Consider the following 26,395-nt stretch of genomic DNA (forward strand, 5'->3'; position numbering starts at 1 on the left):
TTGATCCCCATCTTAGGAGGAAAGCATTCAGTTTTTCATCATTATGCATTGTTTTAGCTGTGAGTTTTTCACAGATGTCCTTTATCAAGTGAGGAACGTCCCTCCATTCCTATTTTGTTGAAAGTTGTGAACATGAATGGTGTTAATATTTTTGTCAACTGTTTCTTCTGCATCTATTGAGATAATTATATCGCTCTGGTCCTTCATTCTATTAATATGGTGCATTACATTAATTGATTTCCAAATGTTAAGCTGACCTTATATTCCTGGGATGAATCCCATTGGTCATAGAGTGTAATCCTTTTTATATGGTATTGTATTCAGTTTGCCAATGTTTGTTAAGGATGTTTGCATTTATGTTCATTGGTGATACTGGTCTGTAGTATTCTTTTCTTGTGAGTCTTTATCTTACTTTGATATTAGGGTAAAGCCAGTTCCACAAATGATTTGGGGCCGCCTCTCTGGGAGAGTCTGGTGGGAGATGTGGCTGTGGCAGTGGTGATCTCAGGGTGCAAAGCGGGGGGCAGAGGCAGCCTCAGGCTGAAGGGTCTCAGGAAAAGCCCTACTCCACATGGAGAATAAGATCCACTGTTGGGGCCGGGCGCAGTGGCTCAAGCCTGTAATCCCAGCACTTTGGGAGGCCGAGACGGGCAGATCACGAGGTCAGGAGATCGAGACCATCCTGGTGAACACGGTGAAACCCCGTCTCTACTAAAAAATACAAAAAAACTAGTTGGGCGAGGTGGCGGGCGCCTGTAGTCCCAGCTACTCGGGAGGCTGAGGCAGGAGAATGGCGTAAACCCGGGAGGCGGAGCTTGCAGTGAGCTGAGATCTGGCCACTGCACTCCAGCCTGGGCGACAGAGCCAGACTCCATCTCAAAAAAAAAAAAAAAAAAAAGATCCACTGTTGGCTGCCAGGGCAGTGGCCTGGGTGGAATCCCTGCTAGAAACAGGGTAGGAAGGCCTTGTGGTCTCACCACCCAGCGGCCCTGGGGTGGAGCTGAGTTTCCAGGGGTTAATGGACCAGGCAGGAGAAGGGTGGCCCAAGTGCAGGTCATGGGCCTGGGTGAGTTCAGAGGGTCAGGGGACACTAGGCCTCCTCCAGCATGGGGCTCTCTAGGGTCAGGTCAGGTGTAGACCTGTGGCAGCCACTTGTTTTGATGCTGGGCCTGCGAGCCCCAGGGCTTCCTGATGGGCTCTCCAGTTAGGAGCTGCCTGCTCAGGGCTGGGAGGGGAAGAACGCTGAGCTGCAGGTGGAGGGAGTAAATGTTTTGTTTCTTGGAGGGACTTGCTGATGTTGATAGAGTCACAGGAGGAGATTGGTGAGGGCTGGGAAAAGCGAGGTGGGAGGGAGAATCAATGTGGATATTATTTTTTTTCTGAGCGAAGTCATAGCTTGAAATCTGGAGAGCCTGAGGAAGGAGTATCCCTGAGAGGATACAAAGATTTCTTACCCAAACCTGATTTTTCTTCACCGCCCCCGCCTCCCGCAAGCCTCATGAAGTCATAGGCCCAGTACCAACACCAGGTGGTGCCAACAGGCCATGCAAGCACCATGCAGTTGGGCTTGTTTCTGGTCATCTCCTGGGTCCCTGACTTAACCGGGGTAGCATGGACCCTGCAGCCAGATGACCTGGCTTCAACCTCTAGCTCTGGTCTCACTGGCACTTTCCCTCTGGGTGCCTCAGTTTCTTCAACTGTGAAGTGGACAGTTACTACGCTTACCTCTGGCGGGTTTCTCAACAGCAGCCCTATTAACAGTTTGGGACAGAGACTCCCTTGTGGAGCGGCCTGTCCTGTGCATTGTGGGCGGTTTCCTGGCACACCCCACTCACCCCTTCCCATCAATCCCCATGTGATAACCAAAAATGTCCCAGGATTTTTGGTTCTCCCTTGGGTCTGGAAGCTGCACTTAGGCATTTTCCCAACTGACACTTGAGCTTGTCTCTGCTTTGGTCCAAATAAGGCCTCTCTTTTTTAAAAAGTGTTTTTTCTTTAAAGATTGTATCCATCTTTTTTTTTTTTTTTTTTTTTTTTTGAGACGGAGTCTCGCTCTGTCGCCCAGGCTGGAGTGCAGTGGCGCGATCTCGGCTCACTGCAAGCTCCGCCTCCCGGGTTCACGCCATTCTCCTGCCTCAGCCTCCCGAGTAGCTGGGACTACAGGCGCCCACAACCGCGCCCGGCTAATTTTTTGTATTTTTAGTAGAGACGGGGTTTCACCGTGGTCTCGATCTCCTGACCTTGTGATCCGCCCGCCTTGGCCTCCCAAAGTGCTGGGATTACAGGCGTGAGCCACCGCGCCCGGCCGTATCCATCATTTAAACAAATCAATTTTCTTCCTTTATCTCTGCATTCAGTTAATCCTTCCACACCCTTTCTTTAGTATATTTTGAAATGTGTCCATTCTAATTCTAGTAATTAGCATATCTGACCTGCATGATACCTGCTATTACCCCAGTAGAGCTCTGATTTCTTGAGTACAGGGAATGGAGTGTGCGTTCCTGATTCTGTTCTGGATGACCTAATTCAATTTATTTTACTTTACTTGTCTAGGATATTGCTCTTCATCTGCAAAATATAATTGTGAATGTGGCTTGAATTACTGGGTGGTTTTATTTCTTCATTCAGCTAGTATTTGTTGTGTACCTACTGCATGACAAATACATGGCATGATATTGTTTCATGGATCACACCATAGCAACTAAGTAACTACATTAAGGACGTTATAGCCTGGTGTAGTGGTGTGTGCCTGTAGTCCTAGCTGCTTGGGGGGCTGAGAAGGAGAATTGCTTCTCCAGGAGTTGGAGGTTACAGTCAGCTCAGCTATGATCACCACTGCATTTCAGTCTCAGCAACTGAGCAAGACCTTGTCTCTGAAAAAAAGAAAACAGATATGTTATAAGCTGTCTACATGTACTCTATGTCTCAGGAGATTCACGTCCTGTAGTTTTCTAAATGGCATCTCCATGTGGTTTTTATGAATGTTTGTCTGGTATTTCTTTTCTATCCTTTTACTTTCAACTTTTCTGTATCTTCCACTGATAGTATGTCTTATAAATAGCCTATGGTTATTTATTTATTTATTTGCTTGTTTGTTTATTTATTTATTTATTTATTTTTACCCCTCTGCACTATTTGTCTTGTAATTGGGGTGCTTGAGTCCATTATCTTTAATGTCTTTGTTGTCCTGATTGGGTTTAAGTCCACCTTGTCATTTGCTGTTTTCTAATATTACCTCTTTATTTGCTCCATTATTTTTCTTTTCTTGCCTTTTTTAGATTAATCAAAATATTTTCATTATTGTAGTATTCTTAATAAGTGTTTTAGTTACCCATTATCTTATTATTCCCTTAATTATCCAAGAAAGAACAATATTATCCAAGAAAGAACAATATTAATCTGTGACTTATTATAACAAATTGGAAATCATAACTTCCCTTTCACGTACCTGTGCAGATAGCCCAGGAAAGAATTGGTGCTCTAAGTATACACCATGGAATACTATGCAGCCATAGAAAACGAGTTCATGTCCTTTGCAGGGACATGGATGAAGCTGGAAACCATCATTCTCAGCAAAATATCTCAAGGACAGAAAACCAAACACCACATGTCCTCATTCATAAGTGGCAGTTGAACAATGAGAACACATGGACACAGGGAGGGGAACATCACACACCAGGGCCTGTCGCGGGGAGGGAGGCTGGGGGAGGGATAGCATTAGGAGAAATACCTAATGTAATGATGAGTTAATGGGTGCAGCAAACCAACATGGCACATGTATACCTATGTAACAAACATGCACGTTGTGCACATGTAACCTAGAACTTAAAAGTGTGTGTGTGTGTGTGTGTGTGTGTGTGTATAATTGGTGCTCTGGCTCTGAGATACAGAGGATCAGGGGTGTGGAAGCAAGAGAGTAATTTGATGATGAAGCTGTAGCTGCAGAGCCATCTGGGTTCCTCACCTGCATTCCTTGTAGACATCTCTTCTAATGAATGCCTGAAATGCCCTCTCCCCTGTATACTCCTGCCAGAGTCTCTCCATCTCCACTGACAGCAACTCCACCCTTCTACTCTCATAGTCTAAAACCATGGCTGTCTTTGATTCTTCTTTCTCAGAACACAGATACAATCCATTAGCAAATGCTATGATGCATCCAGAATCCCATCACTTCTCATTATTTTTACTGGTCACACCCAGGTCAAGGTAGCCGATGTCTCTATCCTGAAATGCTACATGCCTTTCCTACTGTTTTCTCTACTGCCTCACTTGTCCCCCACCTCTCAGTTCTGTTCTCAATAGGGCAGCCAGAGAGAAGCTTTTGAAGAGTAAGTCGTACCATGTCCCACTTTTCAAAACTGTACTGAAACTCACCATCTCACTCAGAGCAAAAGTGAAAACCCTGGCCACACTCTCCAGGCCTACCTGCTCTGGCCACACCTCTGACCTCATCTCAGTCACTCTCTGTCCAGCCCGTCTGGACTCTTCTCACTTCCCAAAAGACAGATACCTTCCTGCCCTAGTGCATTTTCACGGGAGGCTCCCCTGCCTGGAAAGAACTTTCCTAGATATCCTCGTAGGTATCTCCTCATGTCCTTCAAATTGTTCTTCAAGACCTAGAAGAAGCTTCTCTGCTCCTTCTTGAATCTCTGTCTGGCTCAGCCCACTTGCCCCCACCATGTCCATTAGGGTGACACAGAAGTCCTACAAAGTATTCCAATCTGGCCCCCAGGCTTTCAGCAGCTGCTCCTACACGAGTGGGCCTGGTGCCCATATCAGCTCCTTGAGCTTCTCCTAAGTGAGCAGCAGTGGCAGCAGCTTTTGGGATAGCTTGGGCATGGCAAGGGTCTGGGTGGAGGCTATGGTGGGGCTTGTGGTATGGGGGGCATCACAGCCATCATGGTCAGCCAGAACCTACTGAGGCCCCTTAAGCTGGAGGTGGACCCCAACATTCAGGCCATGTGCACCCAGGAGAAGGACTAGATCAAGACCCTCAACAACAAATTTGCCTCCTTCATCAACAAGTTACAGTTCCTGGAGCAATAGAACAAAATACTGGAGACCAAGTGGAGCCTCCTAAAGCAGCAGAAGATGGCTCAGAGGAAGATGGACTGCATGATTGACAGCTACATCAACATTCAGCAGCAGCTGCACACTATGGGCCAGGAGAAGCTGAAACTGGAGGCGAAGTTTGGCAACACACAGGGACTGGTGGAAGACTTCAAGAACTAGTACAAAGATAAGATCAATATTAATACAGAGAAGGAGAACGAATTTGTCCTCATCAAGAAGGATGTGGCTGAAGCTAACATGAATGAGGTAAAGCAGGACTCTCGCCTGGAAGGGTTGAATGACGAGATCAGCTTCCTCAGCCGGCTGTATGAACAGGAGATCCTGGAGCTGCAGTCCCAGATCTCGGACACATCTGTGGTGCTGTCCATGGACAACAGTCACTCCCTGGACATGGACAGTATCATCGCTGAGGTTGAGGCCCAGCAAGAAGAGATCACCAACCGAAGCTGGACTGGGGCTGAGCCTGCACCAGGTCAAGTACAAAGAACTGCAGGCGCTGGCTGGAAAGCACTGGACGACTTATGTTACACAAAGACGGAGATCTCAGAGATGACCTGGAACCTCAGCTGGCTCCAGGCTGAGACTGACAGCCTCAAAAACCAGTGGGCCTCCCTGCAGGCCGCCATCACGGATGCAGAGCAGCATCGGGAGCTGGCCATTAAGGAAGCCAAGCTGTCTATGCTAGAGGCCACCCAGCAGTGGGTGAAGCAGGACATGGCGCAGCAGCTGTGCGAGTACCAGGAGCTGATGAACATCAAGCAGGCCTGGACATCGAGATCATCACCTACAGGAAGCTGCTGCAGGGCAGGGAAAGCTGGCTGGAACATGAGCATCCACACGAAGACCACCAGTGGCTACTCAGGTAGGCTGAGCTTGGCCTATGGGGCCCTCACAAGCCCTGGCCTCAGCTACAGCCTGGGCTCCAGATTTGGCTCTGGCAGGGGCTCCAGCTCCTTCAGCCACACCAGCTCCTCCAGGGTCGTGGTTATGAGGAAAATTGAGACCCAGGATAGAAAGCTGGTGTCCAAGACCTGGGACGTCCTGCCTAAGTGAATGGCCACAGCAGCCACTCCCAGCCTGCCCCCTCCTATGACTGCCCCAGGGCCTGTAGGAGAGGCTGCTGTGCAGGGGAGCATAGGGAACAGGAGACCCACCTGAGGTTCAGTCCTTGCCCTCAGCCCACCCATGGCAGGAGTTTACTGCCCGGGGTACTCCCACTTGCATATGCATTCAGCTACAAAGTAAATTTTTTTCTTTCTTTCTTTCTTTCTTTCTTTCTTTCTTTCTTTCTTTCTTTCTTTCTTTCTTTCTTTCTTTCTTTCTTTCTTTCTTTCTTTCTTTCCTTCCTTCCGTCCGTCCTTCCTTCCTTTCTTTCTTTCTCTCTCTCTCTCTTCCTTTCTTTCTTTTCTCGCCCCCCCCCCCCCCCCCGCCCCGCCAAATTAAAGCCACAGTTAGCTCTGCCAACTGTGAAAAAAAAAAGTCTTTCCTTGCAGGTCACATTTGCAACAAAGCCCATGCTGACTACATAGTATAACAGCCACCTTCCCTGTTCCCACAGCCCACACTCTGGATGACTCACTCCACAGCACTTGCCACCTTCTAACACAAGAATTTGCCTTCCATACTCTGCTTATACATATGCGCCACAAGGCCAGAAATTCTTCTGTTTTTAGTTTAAAGATGTTTTCCAAATGCAAAACAGCCATATACCTAGCAGATAACAAATGTCAGTTCAATGAAAGCTCACCGTAGAGTACCTCCCTATCCGAAAGGCAATGTCTTTATTTATGTAGCCTCGAGCCAAATGCTATTTTGTGGCTGCTACAGCTGTTTGTGGCAGCTACAGCACAACATCCTCTCACACTGATATCAGTGCCACCGGTGCTTTTGTCACCAGTGCTGCTTGGGTGCCCTCCCTCCCCTCATTCCTCCTCCCACACCAACCCTCCTGCACACTGCAGCACACAACCATATTTCTCTCTTCAGGAAAGATAATCTTAGGCTTATAAGTCCAATTTTTCAACTACATATGAATCTAAATTAAGACTCTGCTTTACAAATCCATGAGTTTGGATTGGAGCCAGCACTAGGATTACTACAACTCAGGGCAGGAAGAATAGTAGGTGAGCAGAAGAGGAGCTCCAACAAAAACTTACCTATGATGAGAAATTATGGGACCCCTCCTCTCTGCAAATGTCACAATCTGGTTCCTATGAGAAGGCTGGTGAAAAGATGGAAAGTACAATCCAGGAAAGAGCCCTGGAAGGAGGGCAAGTGCTGGACAGGTCTGAAAAATCAGTCTCTTGATACCACAAGGACTTCTGTGTGCAGGGACTGCCCTAAATAACATTTGAGTCCCTGAGATCGCAGGTCCTGCTGGGAAAAGGTTCTGCTGTAGGACCAAGGCCACTAGAGCAACAAAGATGACCTGGCTGAGCAGTGACCAGATAAAGCTCACAGTGGCCTGAGTACCCACGGGGCACAGCCCCATCTACTCTCCTGTCCTGCAACAGATCAGCACAGGAAACATAGACTCTGGAAGGTTCTCAGGTCTTCCATTTATTTTGTCTCTCAAATGTTAGTAATCTCCTCCTCTAATTAACTCATCAACCTCTAATGGCAATAATTTAAAGAAGTAAATTTATACTCAGATTCTAATTTTAATAGGGAAGCAGGAAGTTGCAGCTCAGTACACCATGAAGTTGAGACAGAGATAAAGACATCCGAGCCCCAATGTCTCTGGAACAGGAAAGGTAATTGGGTAGAAACACAGGGTAGTGCGGGGAAGGGGGTCATGGTGGACATGGGGGTAGGCTGGTCTCCCCACCTCCTCACATTATGCTAACAGGGGTGAAGACACATTTGGACATCTTTGCAGAAGGAGAATTCAGGCTTCTTGAAGTCACAAAAGGGAGGCATGAACAAATCTTGCTTCTCAGTCCCACACAAGGAAGCTGTCTCACACTATAGAGGAAAATATTCACGAACAAATTCATATCAGTCACAGTGATGGGTCACACTCTAAACAGCCCATTTCATGCTCAAGACATCCAAGTCAAAGAAACCCCATAGCACAGCTGAGTCCCCTCTGTTCCTCCCAACACCCCACTCACATCAGGGCCCCTGCCCTGGAGTGTCACCTTTATTAGCTGTGAGAGACACACCAGAGCCTGGGCACTGTCAATGATTGGGGTAGAACAAAAACAGGACCCGGTCAGAGCCCACAGATATGGCTAGAGGAACTGTGGGGTGGGTGAGCTCCCTCATGGGCTCCTGACCAATACCGCAACAATCTCAGGGATCAGCCTCCTTCATACTTACTTGTAGGCTGAGAGTAGCTCCCTCTGTTTCTATCTGTGGGAAAAAAAAAATGTCCTGTGAGAGGCCAGAAAGGAGCCAGGGCCATAAGGTCCTAGAGCAACCTCCTAGTCATTGATCCCAGAGAAGTTTCCAGAAATATGTAACTGCAGATTACACATTTACTTCATTAGGAAATACGAAGAAAGCAGATGTGGGTCCTGGACCAACTGCCCTCCTGAGGTCTGTCATCAGCAGAGACCTTCCCCTGTGAGTTGTGACTGCTGGGAATCAGGTCCCCACCACCACAATCATTGAAGTGAAGAATCTGTCTTCATTTTCACAAGTGCTTTACAAATGAGTTAGAGCTGGCACAGAGGGCCCAGGCTGGGTAGGCCTGTGTGTGTGGATGGTGCTTCCCAGTTACGAGGCAGAACACACTTCTACCTGGGGCTTGCAACCCCCAGTGGGACAAGAAAACTCAGACTCCTCTCCTCACCCCTTCCCTACCTGAGCTCTTTCTCCTCCACATTACAGCAGCGACCACAGCTCCAGTAACCACAACTGCTAGGACAGCCAGGCCAGCAACGATGCCCACAATGGGGATGGTGGGCTGAGAAGACGACTCTGGGAAAGGAGAGGAAGGTGAGGGCCCCTGACCCCAGCCTCAGCCCTGGCTCTGCAGAAGGGCTCCAGAAGGGCTCCTGCTTTCTCTGAGAAGAGACGCGACCCCTCATCCCCTTCCTTACCCCATCTCACTCCTTACCCCATCTCAGGGTGAGGGGCTGGGGCAGCCCTTCGTGTTGCACATGGCACGTGTATCTCTGCTCCTCTCCGGAAGGCACCACCACAGCTGCCCACTTCTGGAAGGTTCCATCCCCTGCAGGCCTGGTCTCCACAAGCTCCGTGTCCTGGGTCTGTTCCTCCCCGTCCCGCTGCCAGGTCAGTGTGATCTCGGCAGGGTAGAAGCCCAGGGCCCAGCACCTCAGGGTGGCCTCACGGTCAGAGATGGGGTGGTGGGCAACGTGTGCCTTTGGAGGATCTGAGCAGAGTCAGAAAATTCAGGTACTTTGCCTTCCTCATTGGGAACCCCAGCAGTGCTCATGTGACCGTCCTGAGAATGGACAGGACACCTGGGGTGAGGAAGGGAGCACAGAACCCAGACACCAGCCTGGACACAGGCACCTGGGAAAATCTCCTATTCCTTGGAAAGTTCGAGTCTCTGAGGGGGGAGCAGGGACTTCTGGCCCTGACTTAAGTGGAGGCCGAGGGACTCAGAAGAGCTGGAATCAGAGCCCCAAACACATTCAGTGTGAGGCAGAGAACAAAGCTTGAGAGGAAAAGTCACCGGGCCCAAGGCTCAAAAGGTATCGTGGATCAGTATTCCAGGGACTGTCTTCCCTCCATTCCCTCAGAGACTTCATCCCTTAATTGTCCCAGAGAGCAGGGTGGACTCTCACAGTCACTTTCTGGTACAGGATCTGGAAAGCCAGAAAGATTCTTCCCACTCAGGACCAGAGAGAGGGCGATATTCTAGCATTAGTCCCACTTTCCTCCCCACCTTGTGCGAGGCCATCCCAAGAGATCTACAGGAGATGGGGAAGGCGCCTATGGCCCCTGGTACCTGCGCGCTGTAGCGTCTCCTTCCCGTTCTCCAGGTATCTGCGGAGCAACTCCAGGCACTCGCCCTCCAGGTAGGTCCTGAACTCCTCTGCATATTCCTCTGCCTCATAGAAGCGCTGGGTGATCCGAGCTACCGTGTCCGCGGCGGTCCAGGAGCGCAGGTCCTCGTTCAGGGAGATGTAATCCTTGCCGTCGTAGGCGTGCTGGTGATACCCGCGGAGGAGGCGTCCGTCGGGCCCCATGTCGCAGCCGTTCATTCCCTGGAGGGTGTGAGACCCTGGCCCGGTCCCTGCAGTCAGCCCCGTCTAGCTAGCCGCGCCCTCTCTCCGCCCAACCCGCCGGGATTTTGGCCTAAACTGAAAATGAAACCCGGTAAAGGCGCCTGGGACTCTCCTGGGTGGAGGGTCTGGGCGGGTCCCGCAGCCTCAGGGTGGATTTCGGACCCGGAGACTCTGGGGGACCCGGACGGTCCGTGGCTGATGGGGAGTGGTCATGACCCGCGCCCCTGGTCGGGGTCGCTCACCTGCCTCGCTCTGGTTGTAGCGGAGGAGCAGCTTCCTCAGGGCCACTCGGTCAGTCCGTGCGTTGGCCTTGGCGTACCCTGTGGTCCGCTCCCAATACTGCGGCCCCTCTTGCTCCACCCACGGCGCCCGCGGCTCCATCCTCGGAATCGCGGCGTCGCTGTCGAACCGCAGGAACTGCGTGTCGTCCACGTACTCCACCGCGATGTACCTGTACCGAGGCTCCCTGCGGCCGGGCCGCGACACAGCGGTGCTAAAATACCGCAAGGAGTGGGAGCCTGGGGGCGAGGAGGGCCTGAGATCCGCCCGACCTTCCGCCGGGAGCAACTCCCCAGGTCCTGCGCCCCCGCCTTACGGGCCCCTCGCTTCTCCCCGCAGAGACCCTTTCCCTCCCGACCCCGCACTCACCCGCCCAGGTCTCGGTCAGGGCCAGGGCCCCTGAGAGCACCAGGAGGAGGGTTCGGGGCGCCATGACCCCAACCTCCGCGTCTGGGGAGAATCTGAGTCCCGGAGGGTGCGTGGGGACTTCAGAACCGGAACGCGGCGACACTGATTGGCTTTTCTAGAAACTCCGCACACAATGGGAGTGAGAAATGGGGCCGCGTTATGAGTATCCAGGAAGAACCTGACACGGGTTGGGAGAGAAGGAGAAACTCTGGGGAGATGGGGAATTCTCAATACTGACCCTCCCCACCCCAGACGCTGCCTCGGGGCCTGAGCCCTTGAGAGCCACTTCTGGGGCCCTGAGACTTTGCCCTCACCCTCCTCCTACTGTGCAGGGTGTATCTCAATGTCTCCCGGGGTCTTCGCCCGGGGACTGAGAAACCAGTGAGAAACCGTCGGCATGGACCGAGTCCCTCTCCCTTTAGTTCTCATTCCGAAATCCCCGTCCCTTGACTGAACTTTCTGCCTCCCACACCATACCTGGACTCCCCGGGACTCTTTTGGAAGAAAACTCACCCCAAGGAGCTTGGTGCCAGAGAATGAACTTGTCCTGAGAATGAAGGTATAGAGACAGTTTCTTCTTCTCCTCCTCCTTCTTTTCCTCCTCCTCCTCCTTCCCCCCTCCTCCTTCTTCTTCCTCTCCTTCTTCTCCTCCTCCTCCTCGTCCTCCTCCTCCTCCTCCTTCTCTGGAAAAGTCGTAGCTGAGCATATGAAATAGAACGGAGACCAGTTTCCTTTTTATTAGCTGCAGTGAGTAGTAGAACCTTGGTAACCCCTGAATTATCAGGAATCTTATGTGTAAAAAATGTTACTTTGTCCCCTTGATATGTAAATGTGTCTAAATGCATTACAACTGACAACTCGCAGAGCTCCTAAGTTTTGCTTTCCCAGACTATGTATCTGTATTTTGTTGTATTCTAAAATTACCTTCATTCTATAGCCCTGAGTTTCTGTGTGAGTCCAGGACATCTCCTCAATACAGAGTAGCACAATGTGTTATTGTATGTTGCAACCAGGAACCAGTGCATTCATTCACCTCAAAGTTGCAAGTGTTCAACGCAGTCACAATGCCCCTCACCAGTGCTCATGCACTTCCTGTTTTTAGGAGGTATCTGCATCTAAGTGGTGTGCATATTTTATTGGAACACCTAGTAGTTTTTTAAACCTGAAAAATAAAGCAGAAAAAGCAATTAATTTTTTGGCAGTCCCGCATGTGGTGTTAAAGGCCAAATGTAAGGAACACCCTGCTAAGCTCTGTAGATGGATGTATTAAAAATTTATAAAACAATGTGTTTAAACCTAAGAATTCTGCCGCTTTCAAATTCTGTCCCTCTGCTCCTTTTCCTCACCTCCTGCTTCTCCAGCCCTTCCCTCCATCCCTCTCATCCCTCAGGCCCTCCTCTCCCCTTAGTCCCCACCACCCTGTCACTCCCGAATTGTGGCTCTAGCACTGTCCCATGACCTGCCACCTGAGTGGTCCTGCTACTGCGAGTCACAGTGTGTCGTTTCTTCACCTAAAACACTCCAGTGGCTCCACTTTGGTCTTGTGAAGCATCTAGAATGTCAGGCACTTGAGCATATGAGGGCATACCTGGTTCAGCATAGGCACTAAATTAATTTTTGTTGACCTGTTGAATGAAATATGATTGCATTAAAATTTAATTGCATCACAGAAAATTATAAAATGAAAAATACTGGAAAAAGGAAATATTTTATTTTATGCATATAGTGTGCATATCAATTTATAAATTCATTCCATGTGTCTGTTGAGTCTGTGTATGAATTTTATATGACTGCATAACAAATTACCACAAACATTGGCTTTAAACAGCACCCATTTATTTTATTTATTTATTTTTAGACACATGGCCTTCTTCTGTTATCCAGGGTAAAGTGCAGTTGCATGATCATGGTTCCCTGCAGCCTCAAACTCCTGGCCTCTAGAAGTCCCCTTGCCTCAGTCTCCGGAGTAGCTAGGACTACAGGCAAGTACCACCATGCTCAGGTAAATTTTAAAAAAAAGAAAAATTTTTTTGTGGAGAGGAAGGTCTCCTCAAATTGCCCAGGCTAGTCTCAAACTCCTGGCTGCAAGTAATCCTCCTGCGTCATTCCCACAAACCTTAGGATTACAGGCATGAGCTACCACGCCTGACCACACAACACTTGCTTATTTGTTTACAGTTCCTCAGTCAGAAATCTGAGCATGATTGGAGGGTTCTCTGTTTAGGGTTTCCCAAAATTATGTTTTCATTTTGAGGACCTCCTTCAGGCTTAGACAGAGGTGACAGAATTCAGTTTCTGCCAGTTGTAGGACTACGGTTCCTGTTCCTTGCCTGCTGTCAAGGTAGAGAGAGGCTGCTAACAATTCCTGGTGCCCACCAGCATTCTTTGCCACACAGCCCCTTCTTTTTTAAAACCCACAGTGGCGGAATTCCCTCACACTGAATCCATCTCACACTGTCAATCTCTATGATCAGGAAGAAACCGGTCCTTTCAAGGTCTTACCAGATGAGGACAGCCTGACCAAGGATAATCCCTGTCTTAAAGTCAATTGATTTAGGACCTTAATTATATATGTAAAAATCCCTTCAAGGCAGGACCTACATTTTTGTTCGTTGATTAACTGCGGTCAGGTGAATGACTAGGGGCACACGCCTATCATGGGGGCGATGATGGAATCAGCCTAGCATGGCTTGGGTCTTTCTTTTGAGTTTAATTGGGACACAGTTGGAAATTGAAGTTCAAATAAAACAATAATTGTGAATGATAATAAAATACATTCTATTTAGCCATGGAAATTCTTCTTACCACTTAAAACCAAATGACATGTTTAATATTTTGTAATTAATTTAGGTTGGTTGTAGTGGCTCATACCTGTAATCCCAGCACTTTTGGAGGCAGAGTCAGGCAGAGAGCTTGATTTCACAAGTTCAAGATCAGCCTAGGCAGCATGGCAAAACCCTTGTCTCTACCAAAAATATAAAAATTTTAGCCAGGCATGGTGGTGCATGTCTGTACTCCCAGCTACTCAGACAGCTGAGGTGGGAAGATCATTGAGCCCAGGAGGTCAAGGCTGCAGTGAGCTGTCATCCTGCCACAGCACTCCAGCCTGAGTGATAGAGCAAGACCCTGTTTCAATAATAATGACGATAACAATAATACTAATAAATTTAGAGCAAATGAAAATTAAAGTGCAATTATTCATCCTCTCTTGTGAAGCTGTATTCATTTTTTTACTGTTACATTACAAATTACTGAAAATGTAACAGCTCAAAGCAACAAATATTGATCATCTCCCACAGTTTCCAATGCTCAGGAATCCAGGAGAGGTTTCCTGCGGTGCTTCTGGCTCAGGGCCTCTCACAAGGTTGCAGTCCAGTTGTCAGTCTAGGGCTGCATCATCTGAGGGCTCAACTGGGCTGGAGATTTGCATGAAAAATGGCTCACTCACATGGCTGTTGGAAAAGGCCTCAGTTCCTTGTTGTCTGGTCCTACGAGGCCTCAGTCCTAGCCACATGGACCTTTCCACAAGTCTGCTTATGACACAGCACCCGGCTTCCCCCAGAGTTCATGATCCCAGAGACAGAGAGAGCAAAGGTGGAGCTACGGTAAGTTTTTTGCTCTACACCAAGAGTCACAAACTGTTACGTCAACATTACTCCATTAGTTAGAAGTGAATAATTAAGTCCAGGCCACATTCACAGGGAGGGAATTAAGCTGTACCTCTGGAAAGTGGAGAGTATCAAAGAATTTGCATATATGTTAAAAGCAAAATTAAAATTATTGTTTCAGAATTTTATAAATCCAAATATTCTTTCATCTGATTATAATTCTTTAATGCTTTAAACTTCTCTTTTTAAAGTAATGATTAAAATTTGAGATATCGCAGAGCCTTGGGTATTGAGGGGAAAAATGTTTGAGACATAGAAAGAGGATACTATAGTATCTCTGAGTTTTTCTTGCAAATACCTTTAATAACAATATCCTCTTGAATGAGTTGCAACACAGTTGAGAACTTACGGTAATTAGATCAAATAGTTCCAAGACTTCAGTGCCATAACAATAGTGCCTTAAAAATAAGTATTTGTTTTGCCTAAGATGTCTCAAATTTAGTTTAAGAATGCCCCAAATGCCAATTTTCCCATTCAAATATCATCTTTAAAAATATTTGCAAATCAGATTGCTTTTAAGATAGAAAAAATATGAGTCTCATACCTCAGCCAACACATCTAGCTGAGCATGATGTGAGTAACTTTGGTTGGATACAGTAGCCCAAAATGGTTAGCTCCAGTCTAGGAAAAAGATTTTTCAAAAACTGGCTATTGGGTGGGAATTCCATAATAAACTTGATATCTTTTGCTCTGGTTTTTAATGAGATGTGGTAGACATGATTTGGGCATCACTATGATTCTAAATAACACTGCTATTCTGTGCTTCTACAGTATTTTTTAAGCAATGCTATTGTGTTTTCCATTCCTATTTGCTATTCTATCACTGGTTATTCATATATAATCTTTTCCATTTAATTTATTTTGATCAGTAATGTGCATTTCCAATTCTGTAAAAGTTTAATTCAGGTGTATGTGTGGTAAAATGCAACACATCAAATCCTTTGCAAGATGGAATTACCTTGCACATCAGACTGAACATTGTACACTGAAAATCTATGGAGACGCCAGTGAGCCAAGGATCAAATGACCTATTTCTAGTCAAGGCCACTTTCATAGCATTCTGGTCCTCTCCATCACATGGATAATTACAATTGGCTTTGGTCCAATGTGAATAGTTCTTGCTAAGAATTCTTGTAATGGCAAAAACTGCAATTATTAAGTCACTGTCTTGACTGCAGAATTACAACAGGCACTTTTTACTCAGACTCTGTTAATAACTTCCTGTTCTTTACTTGTATCCTATATACTGTGGCGTTAAACTTTTAACATACAGATTCAGAAAATGCTTTCTATATCATAACTACATAGGGTTATTTTATATGTTAAGAATATTTCATGAGAAAAAGGAAAAAGTGGTGGGAAGGAAGAGAAAAATCAAGAAGAGAATAGGTGTAGAGAAATGGGAAACATCATGTATGGATAATATTATAAAAATAGAAGGAAATTAATCAGATGTAGATAACCACTATGGAATAATGGAAACATAAGAGAGGTTTATTAGTTACCTGTTGCTGTGTAACAAACTACCCAAAGACTTAATGACTTGAAACAATGAACATCGATTGACTCAAAGAAAACAATACAAATACCAGCAAAACTGGAGCCACTGCAGGTGGAAGAAGTTGGATAAACAAAAGGATTTTACACACTGGAATAAGTAAGAGGTCACTGTTGTGTAAATTGAAATGATTTGTTGGTCCATATTCTCCAAGAAGCAGATGACATGAGGTTAAAGTTGCAGTATTTTATTAGAGGACACACCTGCCAGACAATATGAGAAAAGATCCAGGAAACCCTGGGAAAGGCAGCAGACTGAGATGCAAGTGTGACCCCCAAGTGAAGGACAGAAGGAGAGGAAGTTTGTTGGACACATCCTAGATCACAGGCAATCTAAGGAGAGTTGAGCAAGGCCATGGAGGAGTCCTCTAGCCACAGTTGGCCCTTGTCTTCCAGAAATGGGTCTCCCTTAGTGTTCCTCTTGTTACCCATCACTGGTTGGGAACAGCCCGTGGGAAGCAGGGCATCTGCACCAATGCTGCTGAGGATGTCAGAGCACAGGAGCAGGGCCTTGGGAGATTATCTGGGAGCATGGCTCAAACCCTTCCTGAGGTTTCTGGGCCCTTGGAAATCAAATTCCCTCAGGCTTGGTTGCTGGACAATTCCACTAACAATTAAAATTGAACCAGGATACCCCCCACAAGTGGATCACTGGGTTCCACACACATTCCTCCTGCCCTCATTGTGTGACAGCAGCCCAACCTCCTCCTGGAGATTAGGATCTATTACCTGTGCCTGGAGAGGAGGGGACTCCTCACTTGCTAGTCTCTGGGCACATACTGTCCAAATCTCCCTGCGGGCAATAGTAATGTGCTGTTCAGTGGGCTCTCATTTGTCCTGATTGAAGAGTACCCTCCTTTAGAATCCAGGACCTTCTACCCTGCAGAGCACAGGTTTGGGAGATGAGAAGTGCAAAATCCCACAGCAGGTGAATCTAAGGAATGAGACATGGAGCCATACTCACTTCCACTCCTTGGTTTCTTTTTTTTTTTTTAATTTTTTTATTTTTTTATTTTTTTATTTTTTTTTTTTTGAGACAGAGTCTCGCTCTGTCACCCAGGCTGCAGTGCAGTGACGCGATCTCAGCTCACTGCAAGCTCTGCCTCCTGGGTTCAGGCCATTCTCCTGCCTCAGCCTTCCCAGTAGCTGGGACTACAGACACCCGCCACCACACCTGGCTAATTTTTTGTATTTTTAGTAGAGACAGGGTTTCACTGTGTTAGCCAGGATGGTCTCGATCTCCTGACCTCGTGATCCGCCCGCCTCGGCCTCCCAAAGTGCTGGGATTACAGGCGTGAGCCACCGCGCCCGGCCTTACTCCTTGGTTTCTTGACCCACATGTTCTTCCTACTGAGAACACAGCACTGTAGACATGTCTCTGATTTAATAAATGCACCATGTCCTGAAAGACAGCACCCAGCCCTCAGAGTGCTTCCTCCAGACTGGCACTGAGTTGTGCCTGTAGAAGACCTGTCCGGCATTCTTTGTGGCTGGCAGACCCTTGGTGGTACAGATGATGATAGAACCAGTGGATCCCACGGCCGTGAAAATGCTGCACCTACTTCCTTGTCAAGTGGGTTCCCCCAGAAAGACAGTGTGCTAAGAGCAATGTCAAGCCTGTGGATCAGGAATGCCAACAGTCCCCAGAGAATGGTGCTGACTGAGGGTCTGAGAGCAGGACAGGAAAACCCACTCATGGAATTGTGCCTAACCCTGTGAAGATGAACCTCTGGCCCTTCCAGGATGGAAGTGGCTCAAGGTAATCAACTCATCACTTATCAGTGAGTTAGTCACCTAAAGAAATGTAGCCCCAATGAGGCACATCATTGGCCTCAAATGCTAATGAGTTGGACATTCAGAGGTGGCAGCAGCTGGATCTGTCTTGGAAGGTGGCAGTCAGTGCTTCTGGACCCATATTTAGCCTCATCCCTGCCGCTGTGGTTGCTCCACTGATGCACCGATTCTGCCAGGCCTGGGCTGACCTGACCCATGCTGAGGGCTGGCTAACTTCAATTTGTCTGCTTGGTTGTTTAGTGCCACTTCAGGTTCGGGTATTTTCTGGAGGTGTCAACATAGGATTCATGCTCAACCCAGATGGACCATTTCCATCTCATGATGAATGCTTTGGGGTCTGTCCAATCTATGACTTCCTGAGTTACAGAAGCCAACTCATATGGGCATTTGAAATCACATGGTTGTTTGATGTCCCATGGCAAGTATTCTCTTATCAGGGCCAGTAACATGCCAAAAGTTGCTTCTAACAGGGGCGTATGGCTCTGCTGTGGATGGCACGGCCTTACTCCAGAATCCTAGGCCCTCTATGTGACTTCCCCACTGTTGCTTGTTTCAGCTCCATCCTGCATCTTTCCCCACCACTGACACCTCCAGGTGGGTCTGAGGGATGGTGCTGCCTCATGGCCTGAATCTGCCACAGTGTCCTTTCCTCGGTAGGCCCAATTGAAGTAAGTCCCCTCCTATTTCTCCTAGAGTATGGGCCAAAGCAATAGATGTGGGATGCGGTGTTGTCAGAACTCAAAGAGGTTCACCAGGCAGTGTGCTTCCTTCTTTGTCGTGAGGATGCAAGATGCAACAGTTTGTCTTTTACTCTGGAGGAGAAACTCCTGGATGTCCTCAACCACTGGACAAATAAAACTTCACCGCAGTGGCGACTCCTGAATCTCTGTATGGTTTGTCTTCCATCTTCTGAAGAGCACGTTATTTGCCAAGGCCTTCAGCATACTTTCCACCTCCTACTCATCCATCCTAGTCAACCTGATGTTGTTGATGAAATGAGCTGATTCACTATTCTATAGGATGCCGGGTTCTTCAGATCTCTGAAGACTCTACTATAGAGGGCAGGTCAGTGACAATAACCCTGAGGTCAACTATAAAGAAACATGTTGTGGATCCCACATGAATCACTTCATTTACAGTTTTTCTCATTGGAGTGGAAAGGAACACACCGACCAAATCCACAGCTGCACACTGTGTGCCTGAGGCCTTATCAATCTGCTCTACCAGTGATATCCAGCCAGCATGGCAGCTGCAATTATGACTCCTACTCTGTCAAGTCTGAAGTAATCCCATTTATTCTTTAGGCCCCATCAGGCTTCTTTGGGGACAGATTGCTGGGTCACGTGAAAATAATAGGCAACCCCAACACCACCCCTCATCCTTCAGCTCTCTAATGGAGGTGCTACACCTACAATAACTACAGTACCTTTCATAAGACCCACCCTGGGACTCAATATCATTTTTTATTTGGCCAGAATGAAGTCAGTTGCAGAGATTTCCCTTTGGCTTTCAGACAATGAGAGCCCTTATTCCAGAGACTTGGGACCCAGTGTGGGGGTTACTCTAGCTGCCAGTGCATCAATACCAATTAAACACTTGGGGAATGGGGAGATAAACAGGGCTGGGCCTGTGAACCCGGTGGTTCCACTGTGATGTGTCCAGGTTTATTCCCGGCTTCTGTAAGTCCCACTGTGATGGGGACATGATGGTGCTGTAGGCCTATAGGCATCAATATCAGCTCACACCCAGTGTCAATACTCCCCCAAATTCTGCCTGTTTCCCTTTCGCAGTGTACAGTCCCCCGAGTAAATGGCCGTAGACTCCTTGGCAGAAAGACAGAAGGAATTGTTCCAGCATATACTTGCCATGAGGTTCCAGGGTCCTTCCTCCTGGGGTAGGGACTCCTCTAGAACTGGGATCTGAATCTGAAACTTGGTTGAAGTTTAGGAATTGAGAGTGGGATCATGACTTTGTATTGAGTTAAGCACCCTCAGCCTCCTGCTCATCAATTCTTGCTTTCTTATCATGGACATCAAGCAGCACCCTTGTTGGCTGCCTGTCTATTCTGACACCACCCTCTATTAACCTTCCCCACAACTCCCTGCAGATCAAGCTGCCTCAGATGCTCCTCTGAGATTGTCATGGTAACTGTGCCCTCTGGCTTTTGCAGGTCACTGCCACCATTTGGTTTTCAATCTTTTCAGGGCCACATTTTCCCCAGGAATATCAGTGAGCCCAACTAAGGACCTCCTTCCTGCCATCACACCCAGCCTGCAGAGGACACCACCCTGACACCTCTTAGGAATGCAAGTCCCTCTTACCGGTACATTCCTGAGGCTCTGGTGGAAGGTGTGCCCTCTGGGTCCTCTGTGGAGCATGGCCCTAGTGGGCCTTCTGGTCTCACATGATGTCTCCATCCCACACACCAACTTCCCTCGGCCTCTTTATCCATCCACTACATGTTCCTACAACTAAGTCATGTCTAACTTACTGAGAGTTGAGCATCATTTTTTCCAGTCTACATGGGTCCACCCTAGCAGTGGGTTTGCCCCATGCCCTGAGGTCCTTGATAAACCCATACCCTGAGAAAGTGCTCCCAAGCCAAAGGTGTTTTTTATTTATCCAGCTTGATTCTGGCCCTTTGATCAAACACCCTCAAATTCCAATCCCAGAACTGCTCCTCAGGCTCCTACGGGGGCATACCTACCGGCTAGTTACTGCAAAACTACTGTGTGGGATTCCCATTGCATCATAGGGGTGAGGCTTCTGCAGCATATTCCAGTGTAGGAAGTGGGAACTATTACCGGAGAAGAGCGAGCCTCCTCTGCATGCCCAGAGGGTTCGAAAGGGCACCCATAGGATAACCCGGTTCCAGTTTGCAGAATCTCAGGTTTCCTCACCAGAGCCCTGACTTTCCCACAACAGGCCTGCCTCTGATGAATGTCCAAACATCTCTGTAGTACTGTGGCTTTCACCATGATGTCATCAGCTGTCATTCCACTCTGCAAAGAGAGAGGGGCAGGTGCCTCTCCTCAATCTGTCTCCCCCGGCCCTGTGACGGTGGGTGGAGGCTCTCTCCAGGCCCTCATCTGGCCCCACCCCAGCATGTCTCCAGGTTCCTCTCAGCCCTGGTTCCTTTTGGCCCTGCAGTCACAAAGGGCAACATTGTGATGCACCCTGAACTGTGTCACAGTGTCATCCACTCAGGCTCACATTGCTCATAGGCCACTTGCCAGCCAAGGGACATGGCCACATTTTGTGCCTTCTGCACCTCAGCCTTGCTTTCAAGTGCAGGTGATGAAGGCACCCATGTAGAACAAGTGTTACCTTCTATCTTCATTGAGTTTAGTCATCCAATTTTCCAGCCCTCAATGGGCAAGGAAGAGTGTGGTTTCCACCAAAAGGCAGGATGTCAGCAGTCATAGGGGCAACAAACAGGCAAAGACACCTGAAAACAGATCAAGCAGGAAGCACGGACATCCAGTGAAGATGGGAACCCTGTAGATTTGACTGTCTTTAAGCACATTAGAGAGATTACCATTACTAACAACTTAGCCAGAAAAGTTTATTACTTATTTTCAAAAAGCATAAAATTATGTAATATAATATTTTTTTTAAATTCCCATCAATACAAAACTGATCTGGGCACTGCAACTTCCGGCGAGCAACTGGGACAGGCGGCATCATCAGGAAGGCGGGCCCTGCCGTGCCCCATGTGCCAGTGCCCCAGATGGCGGCAGCCTCCCCAGAAGCATTTTGTATGTCACCTGCACAGGGCCAGGGTCCCAGCTCCCCATACTTTTTCTTCTCCTGCTTTTTCTTTTTTGTCCTTTCCTGTTTTGATAAACTACCTGCAAAAAGGAAAAATCACTCTGAGGACAACAAACATCTCAATGAGAAACACATGGTTGCCAGAGGGTAAAAGGCCCTGTTCATGCGCATTGAAAAGCTCAGGTATTTCTATTAAAGTCTCTCCTTTTATTTAGGATGCCGACTCCTGCGTCCATCTCAACCTGGGCATCGTGCCACCACCCTTAAGAAGAGAAAAACTAAGTAATGCTTTGCAAAGGGGCAGCAGCATTTCTCACTTCTGACCACATCAAGCGCACGGCCATGCAGATGAGCAGGTGGGGGACACAGGTGAGGCCCCAGACCTGCTCTCCTCCCACAGTACATTCTTGAGTCTTTTTAAACAGTTGTGAAAATGCCACAGATGCAAGCAACTGTGGGCCACTCCCATGGGGACCATTGCATGAGGCAGTTCCACTCATTCTCAGAACCTCCTACCATGGGCTATGCTTAGTGACCTAAGGCCAAGCCGAGGAGGACACCTGCCACAGCACACCATCCTCAGGGGCATGCTGCCAGCAGGGGCAAAGTTATCCCTAGCAACAAGATACAGAAAGAAAGAAAAAAGGTAGGATATGTAGCCGATGGGCCGGTGCGTGCTCTGGACTTGCCACACAAAAGAATTTGAGAGCAAGTCCAAAGTAAAAGTCAGCAGGAGAATTTATTGCAAAGTGAAAGTATACTCTGACAGCTGATCAGAGCAGGCTGCTCAAAAGTGAGACAGTACCCTTCCCTCACAGGAGTCTTACATGATTATTCATGAATAGGTGGGAAGGGGTATTGTTTTAAGCATGTTCTGTGCTCTCTTGGACGTGCGTGCACTGTGGTTGTACATACCAGCACATACATCTCATGTCTCATTAGCATCTTCACTTCCCACTCAGGCGTATGTTTTCTACTATGATAATGAGCATAGGTCAGCCCAAGGATGCTAATCATGGGTTTCTGTGCTTGCTTAGATTTGGGGATGTTTCTCTTGCCTCTTCTACCTCCTTGCTGCAGGATGTTCTAACCACAAGCCCAGGATATGGTTTGTGCACTGTCGAACAGCTTGTTCTCTCCATCAACCTGACAAGTCTCTTGTTTCCTTTCAAGGGAGGCTGTGAATACCCTATCTCACCTACCTCAGAAGGACAGTACAGCAGTAGCCACCATGACCAAGGAAGATGATTCCAGAAGTGCAGGACAACTCCCCACCCAGATGCGGTGACTGTGTAGTTACACACCAAGAGGTAAGTCCAGCTGGCTCTCAGGGTGCTCGCTGCCCTCAGCTGGGGGCCTGGAGGACATCAAGTCTTGAGAACGCCATGTCCTAGTGGAGTAGGATGAACTGACAGATACACAGCAAAGCTCCACATACTTTTCCTTTTCTTTGGGCCTGCAAAGTTCTTCATCAGTGTCCTCTCGCTTTTCAGCTACTACTATTGGCTGGCTGGAAAAAATAGAACAATAGTAAAAATTGGAGACAAGTCTTTGGTGATGAAAAGAAATATTGGCTACTTCCAGTATTTTCTAGCTTTGGTTATGGTTGCAGTTTTCCAGCTCACCTTGTGGGGATGAATTCAGAAAAAAACTTCTGTTACAAATCGAAATGAACATTCCAGAAGTATTGGCTCAAATCAACCTTGCTCTATTAAGCCACTTAGTGAATCAAAAGACTGCTTGTGGGACTGTTAATCTCGGTGGCCAGAGAAAGGAGCTGAAGAAGGTGTTGTCAGATCAGGAACAAATAATTACAGTGGCAATAGAAAATGGAAGGCCACTTGTTCATAACCATTTGAATAAGGGCAAAGTATATGGAAACACATTATGAACTGATATTTTCAGTTTTGTTTGCAAGAAAATAAGCCAGGCGCGGTGGCTCACGCCTGTAATCCCAGCACTTTGGGAGGCTGAGGCGGGTGGATCACGAGGTCAGGAGCTCGAGACCAGCCAGGCCAAGATGGTGAAACCCCATCTCTACTAAAAATAGAAAAATTAGCCAGGCACGGTGGCAGGTGCCTGTAATCCCAGCTACTCAGGAGGCTGAGGCAGGAGAATCGCTTGAACCAGGGAGGCAGAGTTTGCAGTGAGCCGAGAATGTGCCACTGCACTCTAGCCTGGGCGACAGAGCAAGACTCCAACTCAAAAAAAAAGAAAAGAAAAGAAAAGAAAGAAAATGATTAATGGGGTATAAAATAATTGAAGTATCACAGAAGATACACAAAAAAAAGAAAGAAAGAAAGAAAGAAAGAAAGAGAAAGAAAGAAAGAAAGAAAGAAAGAAAGAAAGAAAGAAAGAAAGAAAGAAAGAAAGAAAGAAAGAAAGAAAGGAAGGAAAAAGCCTTTGTATAGTTTGCCGGAGCCACAGAAGCCGCGCCCCAGAGCAGAACGATGCCTGAATGGGTCCATTTGTGCCGCGTTCACCAGCAGCCACAAACGTGACTTAATTTCACTTTGGAAATCACGCTTACCTATTGTGAGAGGCTGTAGTATGAACCATCATTACATGTTAACACGGCACATGGAATTTTGAGTGCCTAAGTTACATTTTTAGAGTCGTTTCTTAGTAGCCATGTGAGTTTCCACTCCAAAAACACAAGCTAAAAGCTTGTTTTAAGTGAAGGACATCGAGGGCAAATGGTGGCTGAAAGTGAGTAAGATCCCAATTACTCCTGCTTGTACTGTCTAAGGAAAAGAAAATAACTGCTTTTCTTGTTGGGTGTTTGCTAATTTATAATTACTGTTTTATGCATTTCAACATTTTTAATAAAGATTTTTTATTGTTGGCTATAAACGTTTTAAAAGGATTATCTTCCTCTAGAATCACTCTAGGTACCAAATTCTGTATTATTCTGGATTCATCAGAGAAACAGAACCAATAGGGTGTGTGTGTGTGTTTATTCGTGTTATGAAACTGACTCATGCAATTATTCGGGTGGCAAGTAGGAAATCTGTAGGATAAGCCAGCAGGCTGAAAATGCAGACAGAAGTTGATATTGTAGTCTTAAGGCAAAATTTCTTCTTTTCTGGGAAACTGCAGTTTCTGCTCTTAAAGCCTTCTGTTGATTGGATGAGGCCCATCTACATTATTGAGGGTAATTTCCTTTTCATTAAGTCAACTGATTGTAAATGTTAACCACATGTACTAAATATCTTCATAGTAACACCTAGATTAGGTTTTGATTAAATGACTGGGTACTATGTCCTAGCCGAGTTCTTTGGCATTGACTCTGGGTCAAGGCACCATGTTTTCCATCATCTGCACGAGACCTAGATGACTGCTTTGATATCTACTGAAGGCCACAGCCTTGCCAAAGCCAGCCCCAGCTGAAATGCACTCACCTGCATTCCCACACAATTTTACATGCAATTTGGGGGAGGTTGTGGGACCCGTGAAGACCAAGGGTCTGTGGTCCTGTGACACTTTCTCTCAGAGGGTGAAAAAGGAGTTCCTTGGAGCAGCAACTCCCCAGGGGTCTCCTGCCTGCCCCTCCTCCCCTCTCAGCGCCAATCCTCTTTCCTGCTAGTGCTCATCATGCAGTTTTTAAATCCCCACTCCCTGCCTCACCACGGTTGGGCTCCAGGACCTGCCTATTGGGAACTGCGGATGGGAGAAAGTATGAAGTGACCCACCTGAATTTAGAGGAGGGAAGTGAGGAATTTGGAGATATCTAAAAACATTTTGTTCCTGTGGTTTTACTTTAAATTATCTATTTTTATTGGAGATTTTTTGAAATTATAACCAGTATCTCATGATTCTTCAGCATATACCATACCCCCTGGTAACCCTGGTACTTATTTATTTATTTATTTATTTTTATTTTTTTGAGAAGAAGTCTCACTCTGTCGCCCAGGCTAGAATGCAGTGGCTTGATCTCAGCTCACTGCAAGCTCTGCCTCCCGGGTTCATGCCATTCTCCTGCCTCAGCCTCCCGAGTAGTTGGGACTACAAGCGCCCGCCACCGCACCCAGCTAATTTTTTGTATTTTTAGTAGAGATAGAGTTTCACCGTGTTAGCCAGGATGGTCTTGATCTCCTGACTTCGTGATCCACCCCCTTCGGCCTCCCAAAGTGCTGGGATTACAGGCGTGAGCCACCGTGCCCGGCCTTATTATTTTAAACTTGTACAAATATTTTAAACAAACACAAAAGTAGAGAGAAGAGTACAGTGACCTTCACTGTACCCTTCACTCAGTCACACCCACTCTTGATTTATCTACATCCTCAACCATAACCCAACACCAGGTTATTTTCAACTAAATCCTAGAATACAATATATTATTTCACATGTTAGCAGTTTTCTTTTGAAGATGCCAATGTTCAGCTTCTTTAAAAAGAGAAACAGAGAGGGGTGGGAGAAGGATTGAACTGACAAAATGTATTTTCAAATGCAATTAAGGCAGAGGACAATGCAGGAACCCTCATGCCCCCTTTTAACTGAATGCTCAGCACCTCCTGGATTCTCAATAGAAGAAAGCAGCAGCCCAGAGCCAAGGAGCCCAGGGAGGCGCATCATGTTTTAATATTTTGGCTGTTTTCAGAGCGGTATCTGGCATCTCTGAATGGTAACACTGGATATTTCTAT

General features: G+C 47.2%; 1 protein-coding gene, 1 long non-coding RNA gene and 1 pseudogene across 3 annotated transcripts; 2 read left to right on the plus strand and 1 right to left on the minus strand.

Moving 5' to 3' along the window:
• Positions 1 to 975: 975 nt before the first annotated feature.
• LOC144340518 (keratin, type II cytoskeletal 8-like) lies at positions 976 to 6,126 on the plus strand (annotated as a pseudogene). The gene is made up of 2 exons (XR_013416714.1): positions 976 to 4,798; positions 4,831 to 6,126. The product of XR_013416714.1 is annotated as a keratin, type II cytoskeletal 8-like (transcript).
• Positions 6,127 to 8,394: 2,268 nt separating this feature from the next.
• Positions 8,395 to 10,986, minus strand: MAMU-F (major histocompatibility complex, class I, F; the record flags this gene model as incomplete). The annotated part of the gene is given in 6 exon segments (NM_001042770.2): positions 8,395 to 8,427; positions 8,881 to 8,997; positions 9,137 to 9,412; positions 9,995 to 10,270; positions 10,517 to 10,792; positions 10,923 to 10,986. Coding segments are annotated over 6 exon segments (1,042 nt in total), but the record flags the coding sequence as incomplete, so codon positions are not given.
• A 3,378-nt stretch (positions 10,987 to 14,364) lies between these two features.
• Positions 14,365 to 24,598, plus strand: LOC144340525 (uncharacterized). Its single transcript, XR_013416729.1, has 3 exons — positions 14,365 to 14,566; positions 21,967 to 22,120; positions 22,925 to 24,598. It is a non-coding gene; the product is annotated as an uncharacterized LOC144340525 (long non-coding RNA).
• Positions 24,599 to 26,395: the final 1,797 nt, after the last annotated feature.

The sequence above is a fragment of the Macaca mulatta genome, chromosome 4 (assembly GCF_049350105.2).
Source record: "Macaca mulatta isolate MMU2019108-1 chromosome 4, T2T-MMU8v2.0, whole genome shotgun sequence".
NCBI lineage: Eukaryota > Metazoa > Chordata > Mammalia > Primates > Cercopithecidae > Macaca > Macaca mulatta.